Here is a 16,637-nt window from a genome sequence, read left to right as displayed (position 1 = left end):
TTAGAAGCATTTGACTTCTTATAAAACAATACAAATACTAAGACATTGCCAAAAACTAAAGCCAGCCACAGATGGATCGAATCTCGGCCGATTCAGAAGGGACATTGCAGGCATGTTGTACCCAACTTGATCCATTGACCGACTTAGGTACAACTTAAAAATAGACAACACAAAAATTCCCACCTCACTTACCAGCATCCATTATTAAATATGTGCTCCAACTTTGGAGACCATCAAAATCTATATTTAATAATGGATAGGAGCAGGTATGCCTGCAAGGAGCCTTTTATGTGCTCCTTGCTGCAAAGGCCAGTTAAAGGGTAAGGGTGGTTGCCATTCTTTTGTACTTGGGTACAACCAGCCTGTCGGATTATTTACATGCGATTACTGCTAGCAGCTATAGCCAACAGAAGTAATCACTGTGTTCTGTCGGCCAGGAAAGCTCCCACGCTGACAGATCACAAAAGGGCTGCTGGAGTGATTCCCCTATTAACACTGGCTGTGTTGATGAGAGAATCAAGTGATTTTCTTTCCTCAATTAAAGAAAATCGCATAATCTATGGGCTGCTTTAGGGATTTAAGATGCACTAAACAAAAAATAGCTATAGTACAGCTGGTGAAAAAGGTATATATACAGTATGCAGCTATACCTGGTGGGAGCTGGTTGCATAGTTGGACTGGTCTTTTTTTTTCCAACCTATCTAGTTCAACCAATAAAAAGGGAAAAAAAAATAATTTTTGACTTCCCGTAAAATCCATTACTCTGATTTTGATTGACGGACACAGCTCCTGATTCTTCTTACCATTGGGTTATACTGCCCCCTACAGGAGTAGGACACTAGGCAGGAAAACGTTTGACTATGCCAATGGGCAATCCCAGGGGTATACACCCACACTCAGCTATAGGCACTTAGTTTTGTTTCAAGCACTGTCTAAAGAATTACAACCCCACAGAGGGGTGGGTGCTGTGTCCATCAATGAACATCAGAGAAATGGATTTTACGGCAAGTAAAAAAAAAATGGATTTTTGTACTTACCGAAAAATCCATTTTTCTGAGTTCATAGGCAGACACAGAGCTACAGAAATCTTAACTAGTGGGTTATATTGCCTCCTCCAGGAGTAGGACTAGGCAGAACAAAAACACACCTGGATACACCCATGTGCCATCCCCAGCTGGTATATAACCCCCCCCCCCCTCTCTGCTCTAGGTAATCAGTTTAGTGGCAAGCAGTATTAGAAGTATCAGAACTCCATAAAGGGGTGGGTGCTGTGTACGTCGATGAACTCGGAGAAATTGATTTTTCCGTAAGTACAAAAATCCTATTTTCTCTTTCGTTCATCAATGGGCACAGCGCTCCATAAATCATAACTAGTGGGACGTCCAAAAGCAGTTCCAAAAGGAAAATGAGGGGTGGGGAAAATAACCCAAGGCTAAACATGAGAGCCCTTAACCAGGACACAGGAGCCTTAACTGGGTCACAGGAGCCCCATCTGAAAAATAAAGGTTTAAAGAAAAAACACCCCTCAAGAGGGAACAGCCCCTCAAACAGCAGCATGCAAAACTTTGCGGACAAAAGAAGCTTCCGCAGATGCCAAAGTATCTACCTTATAGAATTTTGTGAAGGTATGCAAGGTGGATCATGTGGTCGCCTTGCAAACTTGCAATATTGAAGCCTGATGACGGAAGGCCCAAGAAGCACTCCGCACACGAGTAGAGTGCACCGCCACAGGGAAAGGTGGAACCTGACCTTTAATGAAATAGGCCTGAGTCACCGTCTGCCTGATCCATCTGGAGATGGTAGCCGAAGAAGCGGTCAGCCCTTTTCTTGGTCCGTTCGTAACCACAAAAAGAGTCTGACCTCCGAAAAGACTCAGTAGCGGCCAGATACAGCCGAATCACACGAACCACATCCAAGGTATGCAAAGCTAATTCCTTGGGATGAGCCGGTTTGGGACACAAGGAAGGCAACACAATGTCCTCATTCAAATGTAAGTCAGAGACAACTTTGGTAAGGAATGATGGACAGGGACGAAGAACCACTTTATCCCTATGGGCCACCAAATCGGGACTGTGAGAGGATAATGCCGCCAATTCCAATACCCTGCGGGCCGAGGTAATAGCCACCAAGAATGACACCTTCTGGGTAACGTAGGCAATGGAATATCCTGAATATTCTCAAATAGAGGTTTCTGGAGAACCCGAAAGCAATAAATTTAAATCCCATGGTGGCAAAAGAGACCGTACAGGTGGAGCCACATGTCCAACCCCCTGAATGAAGGTACGAACTAAAGATTGCGTGGCTAGGGGTCGCAGAAAGAAGATTGCCAAGGCAGACAACCTGGCCCTTGATGGTACTCAGGGCCAACTTTTGATCAACTCCCTGTTGAAGAAATGTTAAGACCTGAGCCACAGAAAAGGATGAGCGCCAAATGACTCACACCAAGAAATGTACGCTTTCCACCTACGATGGTATATCTTGCTGGAAGAGGACTTCTTCGCCGTCCTCATAGTAGGGATCACTGATCGAGACATATCTCTATCCCTCAGTATCAGGCTTTCCATTGCGAAGCCATTAAACCTGCTAAAGGACTGTGCGAACAGAACTGTCTTGAAGGTATACACCACTAGACTCAGAACCTGTATGCAAATCGGGAGAGAGAACTGTCTGTCTGTGTGAATCACAGCCTGTGTCAGCAGCTGGTGAATCACAGCCTGTGATCCTGAAATTGGTCAAGAGGAAGGACCAACCTGGTAAGAATTAAAATCAGACCTAGGTAAATAAATTCCCTGGATAGGGATAGAGGGAACCTTCGGTAGTTCACCTGAACCCACAATAATGGGTGAGGGCAGACCTTCATGCTGAAGGGGTCTTGTCTGCAGGTCTGGAGAAGCGAGCTCTAGGCTTACCAGACCAAGGTTGCTTGGAACCTCCCGGGGAAGATTTAAAAGATCTATTTTCCTTATTCCCAAAAGCACAAAATAATTTCCTATGGGCTGAGAAGGAGGTCCTCCGTCTGCAGCAAGGCTCCTTCCCTTTCCTTGACTGTGGCAGGAAGGTACTCTTCCTCCCGTGATACCCTTAATGATGTCATCCAGGGTAGCCCCAAATAAGCGATCACCTTGAATGAGCAGATCAATGAGAGCTTTCTTAGAGGCTTGGTCTGCAGACCAATTTCTAAGCCACAGCACATGCCTAATTACCACCGTTGAAACAGAAAATTTGGACAGCACAGGAGCGGTTTCCAAAGCTGCATCACATATAAACTGCAGCCCATGCACCAACTGGTCTGCTAAATCAACATAAGCAGCGGGGACCTGCTCACCCCCCCAGGTCCTGGCGCAAAAGCTTGGCTCATTCAGTTAGGGTCTTGAGACACCAGGGCTGAGGCAAAGAATAGTCGCAATGCCGAACTAGCCATAGTTAACATGCTGCATGCCACAGCCTCCACTTTCTTGTCAGCTGGGTCCTATAAGGACAGGGATTCCTCTACTAGGATCATGGTTTCTTTAGTCAACCTGGAAACAGGAGAGTTAACCAGTGGTGGACTAGCACACTTTTTTAAAAGTGACTCCTCAAAAGGGTAATGTACAACCTTTGGGGACCACAGAGGGTCATGTTGGTTGTTCCCATTCCTTACAGGAAACCTGTCAAAATAAGGCACATAAGGAAACACCTTTGGAGTATGATGCAACTTATGCATACCAAACGATACAGCCACGTCCGTGACTACATCAGCGGCATCTTTCATCTTTAAAGTCTCACGCACTGCAGTAATACGTGTTCCTACCATCGGCTTTTCATTTGCTGCTGTGACCATAGAGGAATCATCCTATCTGATGGATCAGGGGGTGTGATATTAAGTCCCCCTGTATGGGCTGTGTCCACGGCGGCATCCGGCTCAGAATCAGATGAGACAGACTCAGCAGGGGAAGGCGGAGGGATGCTTCCTCCTGGGCCTTTGCCCACACGCCACTTTCACCCGGGACATTAAGGACCGCCTTAAGTGCAACCATGGGAAGCTGGGGTTCCGAGGAACCTGTCACCTCCATGAGGGGGTCAGTGGAGGAGATGTGATCCTGGAGTTCCAGAAGGAAAGGAAGTCCTTGTAGTACAAAAACAATCATTTTGGCACCACTAAAGGATCCCCTCAAGGCTCAGGGTACCCATCAGCAGAGAGAGAGATAACAGGGACCCTAGGCTCCCCCTACCGACCGGAGGAGCGCGGAGAATTCAAACCCAGCATCATCATGGACGCTATCCATGTTCACATGTCCCGGGCACAGGAAGAGGAAACTAAGGAGGAATAGGAGGATCTTCAGAATCTCCAGGAGGCCTTAGTCCTCCAGCATCCCCGAGACATACGCTACACAGACATGGCCACCAACCGGAGACCAGCTAGACTAAAGGAAAATAGCCCCTCGTGACATCATTCGGCTACACAAACACGGCCACCAACCGGAGACCAGCTAGGGAAAATGGCCCCTATTAGCTACACTGAAGCATGCTGCCAGGATCTTTCCTGCATCCTCTGCAACGCTGCACCCTCTGCAAGGGGCCACCCTCCCCGAGGGAAGGACACACGTTTATGGGAGACTTTGCTGTGCACTTTGCACTGGTCTCTGCACTGGGAACCCCCTGCACTATACCCACACTGCAAACTGCAGGGCATGCCCCTAGGGGGTCTCTTACACTGGGACCCATTTAAGACTACCTGGGCGGGACACACACTATCCAAGGACCCTTACAGAGTGGGGATAGCGGGGGAGACCCCAGGGACGCCCACCAGACTCCAGGTCCAGACAGGGGGGAAAGGGAGTGGGGGAACCCCAGCTCAGTGAGGGATTTAAGGATTGGAGGAGTGAACCTGCAGGCAGGCCCGACCATTCCTGGAGGTTACCCGCACCCCCCCCCTCAAAGAAAAGGGCATGGGGGGACTGTACTTAACCTTCCATGGTGCGGCTAACACTCCAGACAGAACTCCTCGCCACCGAAGTAGGGGAGCTGTCGGCCAAGGGACCACTTTGACTCAGACCCAAGCCCGGTCGTATGCAACACTGGGAGACGTTTAACTCTCAGGCCAGCCTCTGTCCATGAGGCTATGTCGCAGCTGACCTAGCGCGTAGCTGCTATCTGCATGCGCTTGCTGGCTGGGCGGACCACTGGATCTAGATTATCCAGCCCATCGCCCAGCCCGGCAGTTGATTGTAGATCTCCAGAGAGAAAAAAACAAAAAAGATAAGGAAGGGGAAAGTTGCTAGGACCAGAGATCCCAGCGGGGAGCCTAGGTCTTTACTCCTGACTAGACAGATTAAAACTGATTTCCTAGAGCAGAGAGGGGGGTTTTATACCAGCTGGGGATGGCCCATCGGCGTAGCCAGGTGTTTTTTATTCTGCCTAGTCCTACTCCTGGAGGAGGAAATATAACCCACTAGTTATGATTTATGGAGCACTATGTCCGTCGATGAACGAAAGAGAAATCCTATTTTCTCTTTCGTTCATTGACGGTCACAGCTCCTGATTTTTTTAACCATTGGGATGTCCCAAAGCAGTGTTAAACATAAGAGGTGGGAAAACAGCAGAAAAAAAATCCTAAGGCTAACCATAGCCAACCAGGTAACATATAGCTCACCTGAAAAAACAAAACACCATCAAAGCGGACCAGGTCCTCTAAACAGCAGACTGCAAAAACTTGCGGCCAAAAGAAGCACCTGCAGATGCCAACGCATCCACTTTATAGAACTTTGTAAAAGTGTGCACAGACGACCAGATGGCTGCCTTGCAAACCTGCATCACTGATGCCTGATGATGGAAGGTCCAGGAGACACTAAGCGCCCGAGTAGAGTGTGCCTTAACAGGGAAATCAGACGATACAAATGCCACCAATGCGTCTGTGGCGTCAGCCAGAGTATCCCGAGACCATGCCACAAACCTCTGCATCTTCTATGGAATGTGTACAGCGGAGGGGGCTTGAACAATGGTTCTGCCCACCTTAGAATGCTGGCTACTTCTAGAACCGCCAGGACATTTCTGGTGCCCCCATGGTGATTGACATAGACCATGGCCTTGGCACTGTCCGACTGAATTAGTACCAGACACCCCAGAAGACGAAGTGTCCAATGATCCAGACAAAGTCTGATCGCTCGGAGTTACAGTACATTGATCAGCAGTCTGGAAACTTCCAGAGGCCAGAATCCCTGAGCACAAGCTGTGCCGAGGTGCCTCCCCACCCAGACAGGCTGGCATCCGTGGTGACAATTGCCCAGTACAGGGGGAGAAGGATTTCCCTGTCGAAGTGCTGGAGAACAAACCCACCTCTAAAGACTTAGGATTCTTGTCCCATTTCACCAGAATCTTTTTTTGCAGAGATCTTCTGTGGAACCGCTCCTGACTAGGCAGAAAAAAAACGGAGTGCCTATAGCTGAGTGTGGGTGTATACACCCTGGAACTGCCCATAGGCGTAGTCAAGCTTTTTCCTGCCTAGTGTCCTACTCCAGTAGGGGGCAGTATAACCCAATGGTTAAGAAGAATCAGTAGCTGTGTCCGTCAATGAACGAAAGAGAACTTTTTTTTTTCCAATCCTAGATACACAATTCCATACCCACAGTTGATCCAGAGGAAGGCAAAAAAAAAAAAAAAAACCCCAGCAAAGCATGATCCAATGTGCTCCAGCAGGGGTAAAATTCCTTCCTGATCCCCTGAGAGGCAATCAGATATTCCCTGGATCAACTTTAACTTTAGACTTTTGGTAAGTCTTGACATTAGATTTAGGCTACAAAGGTAATTTTAAAGAAAAATCTAGAGTATTTATAATAAGCATGTAAGAGATGGCTATCAGCTTAATTAAAAAACTCCTATAATGTAGCAATACTGTTTGAAACAGGTTTTTCTATTTATGGTTTCCATTAAATACCACATGGGATCGGCCATTTTTTGCTGATTACATTTGTAGGTCAGGCTTCCTGTACTGTTGTACCCTCGTTGTGCTTTAGTGTGCTTTTCAGTGCATGTTTAAGAGTCGGCTGAAGCTAATGTAAAACAAGTTGATTAATGAATGTTATCTTAAACAGTCACTCAGCAAAGGTGCAGATTGCCGAGACTGACATGCGGACAAACAGTAAAGGAAGTAGCAACAGCTCTATACTCGAAATATCGCCATAAAACGTTTCAGCATACCATTCAATAGATGAACGCACTGAAAATACGCTATATAGTTTTCCTTTAGCTGCCGAACAGCATGATATTAAAGCACATCTCTGGAAAAAGGAAAAATGTGCAAAGTGAAGCAGCCACAGCAAACAGCCCTGCAAACCCAGCCAGTGAGGTGTCATCGGCTGAAATTTGATTCTTGCACTCTTCTACCCATCATCATGCATAACACATACTTTTAGATAGAATAGATTTATGCCTTCTACATGATTCTCTTCTTGAAGATAGAACAATTTACTCTAGCTTACTGATGTAAAAGATAACTCCCATATTTCACCCATATATTGGGTGTAACAGCATGCACAGCCCCCAATGCCAAACTCCCTACCCCCATTACCTGATTTATGGGGGTTTTCTTTCCACAGTGACCAGCCTGCACAGCCTCCCCCCCTCCCCCTTGCCAAACTGTGCCTCCCCCTTACCATATTTATGGGGCTTCTTCCTCCTACAGCAACCTGTCACACATGAAATTGGAGTGGCTGTGTGTGGCTCTGCCTCGCCATTAATATACAGGAAGTTTTGAATAAAAAAACTACAAGTCCCATCTTCCACCATGGCAGAGGGATTTGTAGTTCATAATGGAGCATCACGCTTGTAGTCTATTGATAATTTCTTGCGCTCCCCAGCTGAAAGAAGAGGGACTTGAGGAAGAATCTGCAGGAGCCAGGGCATTGCACTTTGCAGGTTCATTTTTGCTTTTTGAAAAATGGGTGCATTTATTTTTTTATTACTTTTTTTTTTTTTTTTTTTGCCAAAAAGGTGCAATTTTCATTTTACTGCCTGATAACAGACTTTTGGCAACAGTTCAAAAAAAAAAGAAAAAGAGCAGAGTGTTATCTTATGGAGGGGGTCATGTTGGAAGGTATAGAAGTTTTCCCTAAGTAATTCATCGTGTTAAATACATTTTTACAGTTTTATTTGTAGAAGTATTAGGAAAACTACATGGTGGTAATTGTTACCCTTTTATAGGAAAGCAAGATTATAGAAAACACATAAAAATAAATTGCACCAAAATTTGCATAGGCATCTAAAAGATGTTCCATGCAGAAATGATGCCCTCACCTCCTGCGACTAATTTCACTGTCACTGGGGGTGTGTTTCCATGGCTCCCAGCTGTGCCTCCTGGGTGGAGAAGCAGAGCGGATGGTGCTTTTAGAGCGGGTGACGTGAGGTGACACTTCGGTGATGTTGTCCATCTCCTCTCCTTCCATCTCAGACACTCCAGTGTTCTCACATTCCCTCTCCTCTACACATGCAGTCACCGTACTGCTACAGCTGCTGTCCATACTGTGCCGGTCGCTGGGCTTCTTAAAGCTTAATGTGCGGGGAATAGAAATGTCACTTCCATGGGAGGAGTTCCTTTCTAAAGAAGTATTATCATCTGAACCCAAACTGGAGACATCACACAAAGACTGTTCCTCTTCAAGCTGGAATGAAAGCATAAAGAAAAGTTTCAGTATATAGCCCTTGTAGATCACAAGAGAACATTCTCATCTGCAATATGTTACAGTCATACGAAACAAAATATTTGCAATACTTAAAGGGCTAGTTTACCTTTTCAGAAAAAAATGGGAAGGGCCTGGGGAATTGAAATCCCTGCTTTTCTCTGCAACGCTTCAGGGATTGATCAGAGCGATGTGCAAGCACTGACCAATCAGAATCGCTCTGATCTGTCCTGGAAGTGCTGTAGAATGCAGAAGTAGATTTCTCCCATGTACAGCCATTCATGTAATTGGAGCTGTACACATGAAAAACCCAGTCCAAATTCCCATATGTGCATGAGGCCTTAAAGAGCAACTCCAATGTTGTTGAGAAAAAAAAAGTGTGATCAACGTACATTTCAGGATTTTAAATTTTGTAGCACTGTTGCAATCTCTGATCCACTAGCTTATTCTGCCTTGAAGATATAGAGTTTTTTTTTCACCATGTCCTTTGGAGACTAATTCTAAATTGGAGGGTCTAGCTCATTATAATTACCTGGTGCACCGTTTGTGTTCTGATGAGAAAATCTGCAGGGTCTGTGTCCCTTTAGAAATATTTAACCTCTGAAGAATGTCTAATGAAAACTAAAATTTGCAATGCAGTGGGTAAATAAAATTTGACTTTATCTTAAGGCTTGTTCAAACATGAGGCTGAGAGGCAGTAAAACCCTGAGCCGCCGTACCCCCCCCCCCCCCCCCCCACACACACACACACTTCTCCCCTTTAGCTGTAGAGAAAGTTGCTGGGGGTGTACACATTCTATGGCCATGATGCTTTATGGCTGCAGCATAAACTACACCCTCTGTCACTTTCGGCAGGCGCCACAGCCCCCAAATTGTGGCCTATTCAAGTGAATGGGGCTGCTCTGCAAGCCCTCTGCACCCTCAAGCAATGCATGCAATTGTGGCATGATAGTGCAGAGTCCAAGGGGCTAAAGCAGGCAGTAAAGCAGTGACCATGCCTCCTCACCGCTCTTCAGAGACCAAAGCACATGTGAACGAGCCCTTAGTGCAGACTTCTGGGAAAAGTGAGCCAATGACCAGCAGGAAATTACATTTCTGGGGGTGTTTTTTACCCCAACAGCGTACAGAACCCTGCCAGGTTGCAATGAATCTAACAGAAAAGGAAAAGTAATGTTTAGGAACATTACATTACAACATGGTTTGTGTATCAGTTATATATGCTATATCATTTTTTATTTGCAATTTATTTTTTTAATGAAAGTGCCGCTACCCTTTAAATTCGAACAGACTTTGACACTTTCCCACCATATTTAACATAAAAAAAGCAGACTTTTGCCTGGAGTTGGGCTTTAATTGACACCTTTATGGTGCTGTACAGAGCATGTATACACCTTGACTGATAAGGGTCAACATAGACAAGCAGCCATTTCTAGACAACCTCCATATTTTGCGCAAACAAAATTCAGCAATAAAAAGCAACATCACAAAAACCAATCACATGAATGTCACATACTGTACCGAAATGGTGTGCAAATCTACTATGACAAAGTTGAATAGTGTTTTCTAGCGTGCCACTCTGTAGATGTTTTCTGTTATAGACTGTAACTGTACACTAACGAATATGTACTTCTCAGCCACAGAGCAGTCTTTGTGAAAGAACAGAAACAAAGGGAAAAAAAGTCTTCACACTGCTAATGAAATGAAGAGGACTGAAGGGAGCAGACAAGGAAATGATCTCACCATGCACTCATCCTCCTGTGAAACACTGTTGCAATCTCTGATACAATGGACAGACTTCTCCGGAGGAAATCAGTTATGTGCTGTAGTAGCAACACTACCGTCTTATAAATAAACACATTATAGCAAGATCTTTATTCAAGAATAACAGAGGCTACACATAGAGAACAAGAAAGCAGTGTAGCCGAGATAGCAAGACTCCATCTGTGATTGGATAGGAGCATTACAAATGTGACAGTTATCCACAGAAACACCTGCAGTGCACTGTCCCGAAATACACAATCATGGCCAATTATCCAGTCCAGTGGTCTCCAAACTACAGCTTTTAACCAGGCCTTGGGGCACTATTTTTTCCACTGATACTAACAATGGAGCATAATTCCCCCCACTGACACCAATAAAGGGGGCACAATTTCTCCCAATGACACAAACAATGGGGTCCAAGGACATCAATGATGGGGCACAGTTCCTCCCAATGACATCAATGATGGGGCACAATGACATGAATGATGGGCATAATTCCTCCCAATGACAGTAATGATGGGCACAATTTCACTCAATGACACTAACAATGGGGTCCAATGACATCAATGATGGGGCACAGTTCCTCCCAATGACATCAATGATGGGGCACAATTCCTCCCACTAACACCAATGATGGGGTCCAATGACATGAATAATGGGCATAATTCCTCCCAATGACAGTAATGATGGGCGCAATTTCACTCAATGACACTAACAATGGGGTCCAATGACATCAATGATGGGCATAATTTCTCCCAATGACAGTAATGATGGGGCACAATGACATGAATGATTGGCATAATTCCTTCCAAAGACAGCAATGATTTGGCATAATTTCTCTCAATTACACCAACAATGGAGTCCAATGACATCAATGATGGGGCACAATTCCTCCCACTGACACCAATGATGGGGTCCAATGACATGAATGATGGGCATAATTCCTCCCAATGACAGCAAAGATGGGGCACAATTTCTTTCAATGACACTAACAATGGGGTCCGATGTCATCAAAGATGGGAATAATTTCTCTCAATGACAGCAATGATGGGGCACAATTCCTCACAATGACACTAACAATGGGGTCCAATGACATCAATGAAGGCCATAATTCCTCCTAATGGCAGCAACGATGGGGCATAATTTCTCTCAATGGCATCAACAATAGGGCCCAATGACATCATCAATGATGGGGCACAGATACTCCCACTGACACCAATGATGGGGCACAGATACTCCCACTGACACCAATCATGGGGCACAGATACTCCTACTGAAACAAACTATGGGACATTTTTTTTTTCCCACTGACGTCCAGACCTTATCTACTCCCAATGGCCACATTCCAGCCCCTCTAAAGTAAACTGGCCCTTTGTTTAGAAAGTTTGGAGACCCCAGATCTAGTCCAAAGAATATCAAAAAATATAAAAAATAAAAAACAAATCTATAAATACACTGCTCCTAGCACCCAGATGAAAAAAAAAAAGACATCCTAAATACGATGAATGAAAATGTGCCGCACTAAATTGATATATCACATAATAATAATAACTACTTATATCAAAGGATTTGCTTTAAGCATTCAATTTAGCACAGCACGTTTTTAATTAAACATATAATTATGTAACACATTAATTTTCCTGATCTTTAATGTGAAATTTGCTGGAAAGACAGAATTAGGCCTAAAGAAACAGTTCTGGGCAAACCCCCACAACTCCGAGTTAAATTAGAGCAAGCCTATGCAGTAAGAAATATGTAGGCAGCTACCGCGGACGTAAAAAATTTAAGTACTGCGTTGTCATGCTGGTAATTTTCTATTCAAATAAGGTGTAAGCTTTCCAGCAGCTTAGCAAATGGGTACAAATTAGGGCATTGCAGTCTCTGCCAAGACAAACACAACCCATTCAGCTGGGCTGTGATGTCAGATCCCAGGGAGGGGAAGACTGAGAAGACTAAGCTCATTCAGACCATGAGGTGATAGAATCTCCAAATCATTAACTGGGGAGGTCGAGGATTTCCAGCCAAAAATTATAACGTCATATCGCCTACATATACTGTAGCCTGATAGTTCATGCAAAACTTTCAGTGACATCAAACATAATGAGTGAAAAAGTATTCCGCATTTAGTGATCATATTCGGTTTCATATTATGGTTACAAAACACCAATGTACTTATAAAAAGCCAAAAAGAGGCAGCTTTAGAAAAAAAAAATGCAAAACTATTCATTCTGTGAAAGGTGCAGGCGCATTTGGTCTGTGCGAATGCTGGCAAAACCGAATCATCAGCATGCTTTTTTCTTTCCTGATCAGATTTAGTTCCTACATAAGGGTTTTGTTAATCAAGAAAATACTGCACCGCTATATGGTGCTAATGATTGTAGTAAATAAGTATTGGCTATGATCATCAGCACCATCTAGTGTCCATAACCCGGTAATTTCCTGATTCAAGGACCAATTATAAATGAAGGGCATTCAACCTTTAAATATACCACTAAGTGTCATTCAGTGAAGCAAACTGGTGCATGGCATTTTCCACATCCATATGAGCATCAAGCCTACATTGAAGGCTACATGTATTAAAGCTGGCAATAGATGGATTGAATCTCGGCCAATTTAACAGGGACCATCTAAAGATCCATCTGTGGGGATATGTTTTTTACATATGATTACTGCCGGGAGCTAGAGCCGCTAGCAGTAATCATGTTCTTCTGGCTGGGAAGGCTCCCCGCTGGCAGAATGCAATAGCGCTGCGGGAGGCATTTCCCCATCAACACGGACAATTGCACGGTCGTGCAATGCTGTACCCAAACAAAATTAACGTCCTTTTTTCCCACAAATAGAGATTTCTTTTGGTGGTATTTTCTCACCTGTGCGATTTTTATTTTTTGCGCTATAAACAAAAAAATAGCGACAATTCTGGAAAAAAAAAAAACATTTTTCACTTTCTGCTATATAACATTTGCAAAAAAATAAAAATTTAAAATCAAAACAACATTTTAGGCCAATTTGTTTTCTGCTACATATTTTTGGTAAAAAAAAAAAAAAAATCGCAATAAGGCTCCATGTACACGGGACGCTGGAAATGGCCGTTTAGGAGCAGTTGGGCGTTTTTTTCAGAAGCCCCTGAACGCAGCTCCATGTTATCTTATCTGTCCATGTACACCAGGTCGTTTACAGTCATTTGCAGGCAGTTGCGTTCAGGGACTTTTTTTAGAACTCAATTATTTGCGTTCGAACGTGTGTTTCCCGGCGTTTCAAATGCAAAAACGCGTCCGAACGCGACCGAACGCGATGACCCGCGTTTAGCGTTCGTGTTTTTCCATTTTAAAGGGGAATAATTTTTTTGAACTCTAGGAACGGTTCTAAGCGCAAACGCGACCGAATGGACGTTTCAAACGTCCTAAAAATTCAAGCATTCAAAGGGACTTTTAACAACGTCCCGTGTACATGGACCCTAAGAGTATTTTAATTGGTTTGAGCAAAAATTATCATGTCTACTAACTACGGGAAATATTTATGTAATTTTTATTGTTTTTCTTTTTTTTTACTAGCAATGGCGGCGATCTACGTTTAGCGGGACTGCGACATTGTGGTGGACAGATCGGACCCCTGACATTTTTGACACTTTTGGGGTTACCAGTGACCTTACTACAGTAATCAGTGCTAAAAATATGCACTGTTACTGTTATAATGACACTGGCAGGGAAGGGGTTAACATTGATATGAGTGATCAATGGGTTAAATGTGAGCATAGAGGAGTGATTCTAACTGTGGGGGGGGGGGGGGGGGCGTGGCTCGTGAAATGATCATAGAGACATGTGATCCTATATAGAAGGATCACAGGCGCTCTGATCATTCCAGGGAGAAGCACGGTCGGATGTGTTTACAACAGCCGACCATCCTTCTCTCTCAGCAGGGAGTGATTGCGGGTGTCAGGCGGCAATCGGAGCCCCCTGACCTGTGCATCGGCTTCCCCGCTGACGAGTGGGGGCGGGAGTTCGCCCCCTAGCTGCAGGCATGCAACCAATGTAGACCTACGTCGATTTGCCCAGGAGGGCCGCCGTGCCGCAGTAAAAAGGCGACGGGCGGTCCGGAAGAGGTTAAGCTTTGACAAAAAAATATGAAAGCTGATTGGATTCTACGCAGAGCTGCACCAGATTTAGCATGTTCCTGTTTTTGTAAATCAACCCCAATGAGTAGATCCCTAGAGCCTATACCTATAAACATTGCTTGTAAAATCTAGTACACACGGGGCGAATGTCGGATGGCAGCGGCCGGTTCAACAATCTGGCTGACATTCCGCCTGTGTGTATGGCAGCCGGTCTGACATGACACAAAGGTCTGCCGACCGACTCCCGTTCAGAGCGCTGACCAGAGAGTGTTCTGGTGGCCGGGGGCATGTCAGAACACAACAGCACAGCAGGGGAGAAAAAGGGACAGCTCAGGAGGAGCCGCTGTACTAACAATTTGAGGTTAGTACAGCGGCTCCTCCTGAGCTGTCAGGTTGTTTCATTCAACCTCCTGGGTTGAACGAAAAAAGAAACTAGTGGCGTGTACATAAGTATTGTTCTCTGTTCTCTGGCAAGAAAATTAGCGATGTCGGTGTACATGAACTCACCTTTGAAAAGACCATTTCATCTAACACTTCCGGGGGCATAAAACACAGATCAGTGTCACTTGTGGATTCCCTTTTCATAGTTTTAGGTGAGGAATGTTCTGTATCCAGTCCATCCTCTAGAAACTGCTGACAAACTAAAATAAAACAAAAAAGGATTTAATCATACTTTAATATTTTCTATGCAGGCTTTATTGTGAAGTACATCTATTACATAAAAACCAATAACTCAGTAATGGAGCCATGTTTATAATACAGTATACAGAAAGTCCACGCTGATGAAAATCTAGTCAAACTCTGCGTTTTTCATTTAAATGCATGCAGCGATGTTCGAACAGATAAGGAAGGGTTTATAACCACTTTAAATCCAACACCCCTTTGGAAACTGGCACTTTTTTCTTTTACTCCTGAACTACATGAACTTGTGCCTTTTTTTAACCTAAGGCTTGATTCATACCTACGGGTGCAACCGAGCACAGGCACGTTTATGCATGTTTCTTGCACACAGGGCAGCCCATTTATTTCAATTGGGTGCCCTGTGTGCAAGAAGTGCAAAAAAATAGTCCCCAACACTTTAAAAAAAAAAAAAGTGCAGAGGCACCATGGGGTTTGGCGCACACGCGTGTGGGTGCCAATTACAATTTATCGCATCCCTGTGCATCTCCTAAACAGCACTGCGTTTCTCTGTGTGTTGGGAGAGTGCACGTTTTCACGCACATTCCCGACACACCAAGGTCTGAACCTAATGTGACTTTGTAACATCCACAAGATTCTCAGATTGGTGAAGCTTGATAATAAGATGACAGATATATCTCTCTACCTTTATAGTTGCTGACTCATGCTTAGGACGTGCTATAATACACTCACTGGCCACTTTATTCGGTACACCTTGCTAGTACCGGGTTGGACCCCCTTTTACCCTCAGAACTGCCTTAATTCTTCGCGGCATAGATTAAACAAGGTGTTGGAAACATTCCTCAGAGATTTTGGTTCATATTGACAAGATTGCGTCACGCAGTTGCTGCAGATTTGTCCGCTGCACATCCATGATGTGAATCTCCCGTTGTACCACATTCCAAAGGTATTCTATTGGATGAGATGTGGTGACTATGGAGGCCATTGGAGTGCAGTGACCTCATTGTCATGGTGAAGAAACCAGTGGTGAGATGATTTGAGCTTTGTGACATGGTGCATTATCCTGCTGGAAGGAGCCATCAGAAGATGGGTACACTGTAGTCATAAAGTGATGGACATGGTCAGCAACAATACTCAGGTAGGCCGTGGCGTTTAAACAATGCTTAATTGGTACTAAGGGGCCCAAAGAGTGCCAAGAAAAAATCCTCCACACCATTACACCACCAGCCTGAACCATTGATACAAGGCAGGATGGATCCATTCTTTTATGTTTACGACAAATTCTGACCCTAACATCTGAAAGTCGCAGCTGCAACCGAGACTCATCAGACCAGTCAGCATTTTTCCAATCTTCTGTTGTCCAGTTTTGGTGAGCCTGAGCAAATTGAAGCCTCAGTTTCCTGTTTCTAGCTGACAGGAGTGGCACCTGGTGTGGTCGTCTTCTACTGCAGCCCATCTGCTTCAAGGTTCGA

General features: G+C 44.6%; 1 protein-coding gene across 5 annotated transcripts in view; it reads right to left on the bottom strand.

Moving 5' to 3' along the window:
* Window positions 1–16,637, bottom strand: part of AKAP13 (A-kinase anchoring protein 13) — a 526,300-nt gene that overhangs the window by 124,316 nt on the left and 385,347 nt on the right. For all 5 annotated transcript variants that reach the window (XM_082254313.1, XM_082254314.1, XM_082254315.1 and 2 more), the window contains 2 exons: window positions 15,034–15,167; window positions 8,272–8,636 (listed from right to left, as the gene is read on the bottom strand). In XM_082254313.1, the coding sequence (XP_082110439.1) occupies window positions 8,272–8,636; window positions 15,034–15,167 (499 nt within the window). The remainder of the gene's footprint in view (window positions 1–8,271; window positions 8,637–15,033; window positions 15,168–16,637) is intronic.

This window comes from Pelophylax lessonae, assembly GCF_965119305.1.
Source record: "Pelophylax lessonae genome assembly, chromosome: 4".
In the NCBI taxonomy this organism is placed as follows: domain Eukaryota; kingdom Metazoa; phylum Chordata; class Amphibia; order Anura; family Ranidae; genus Pelophylax; species Pelophylax lessonae.
The sequence above is the reverse complement of the archived record's forward strand: the minus strand, read 5'-3'. Positions and strand labels throughout refer to the sequence as shown.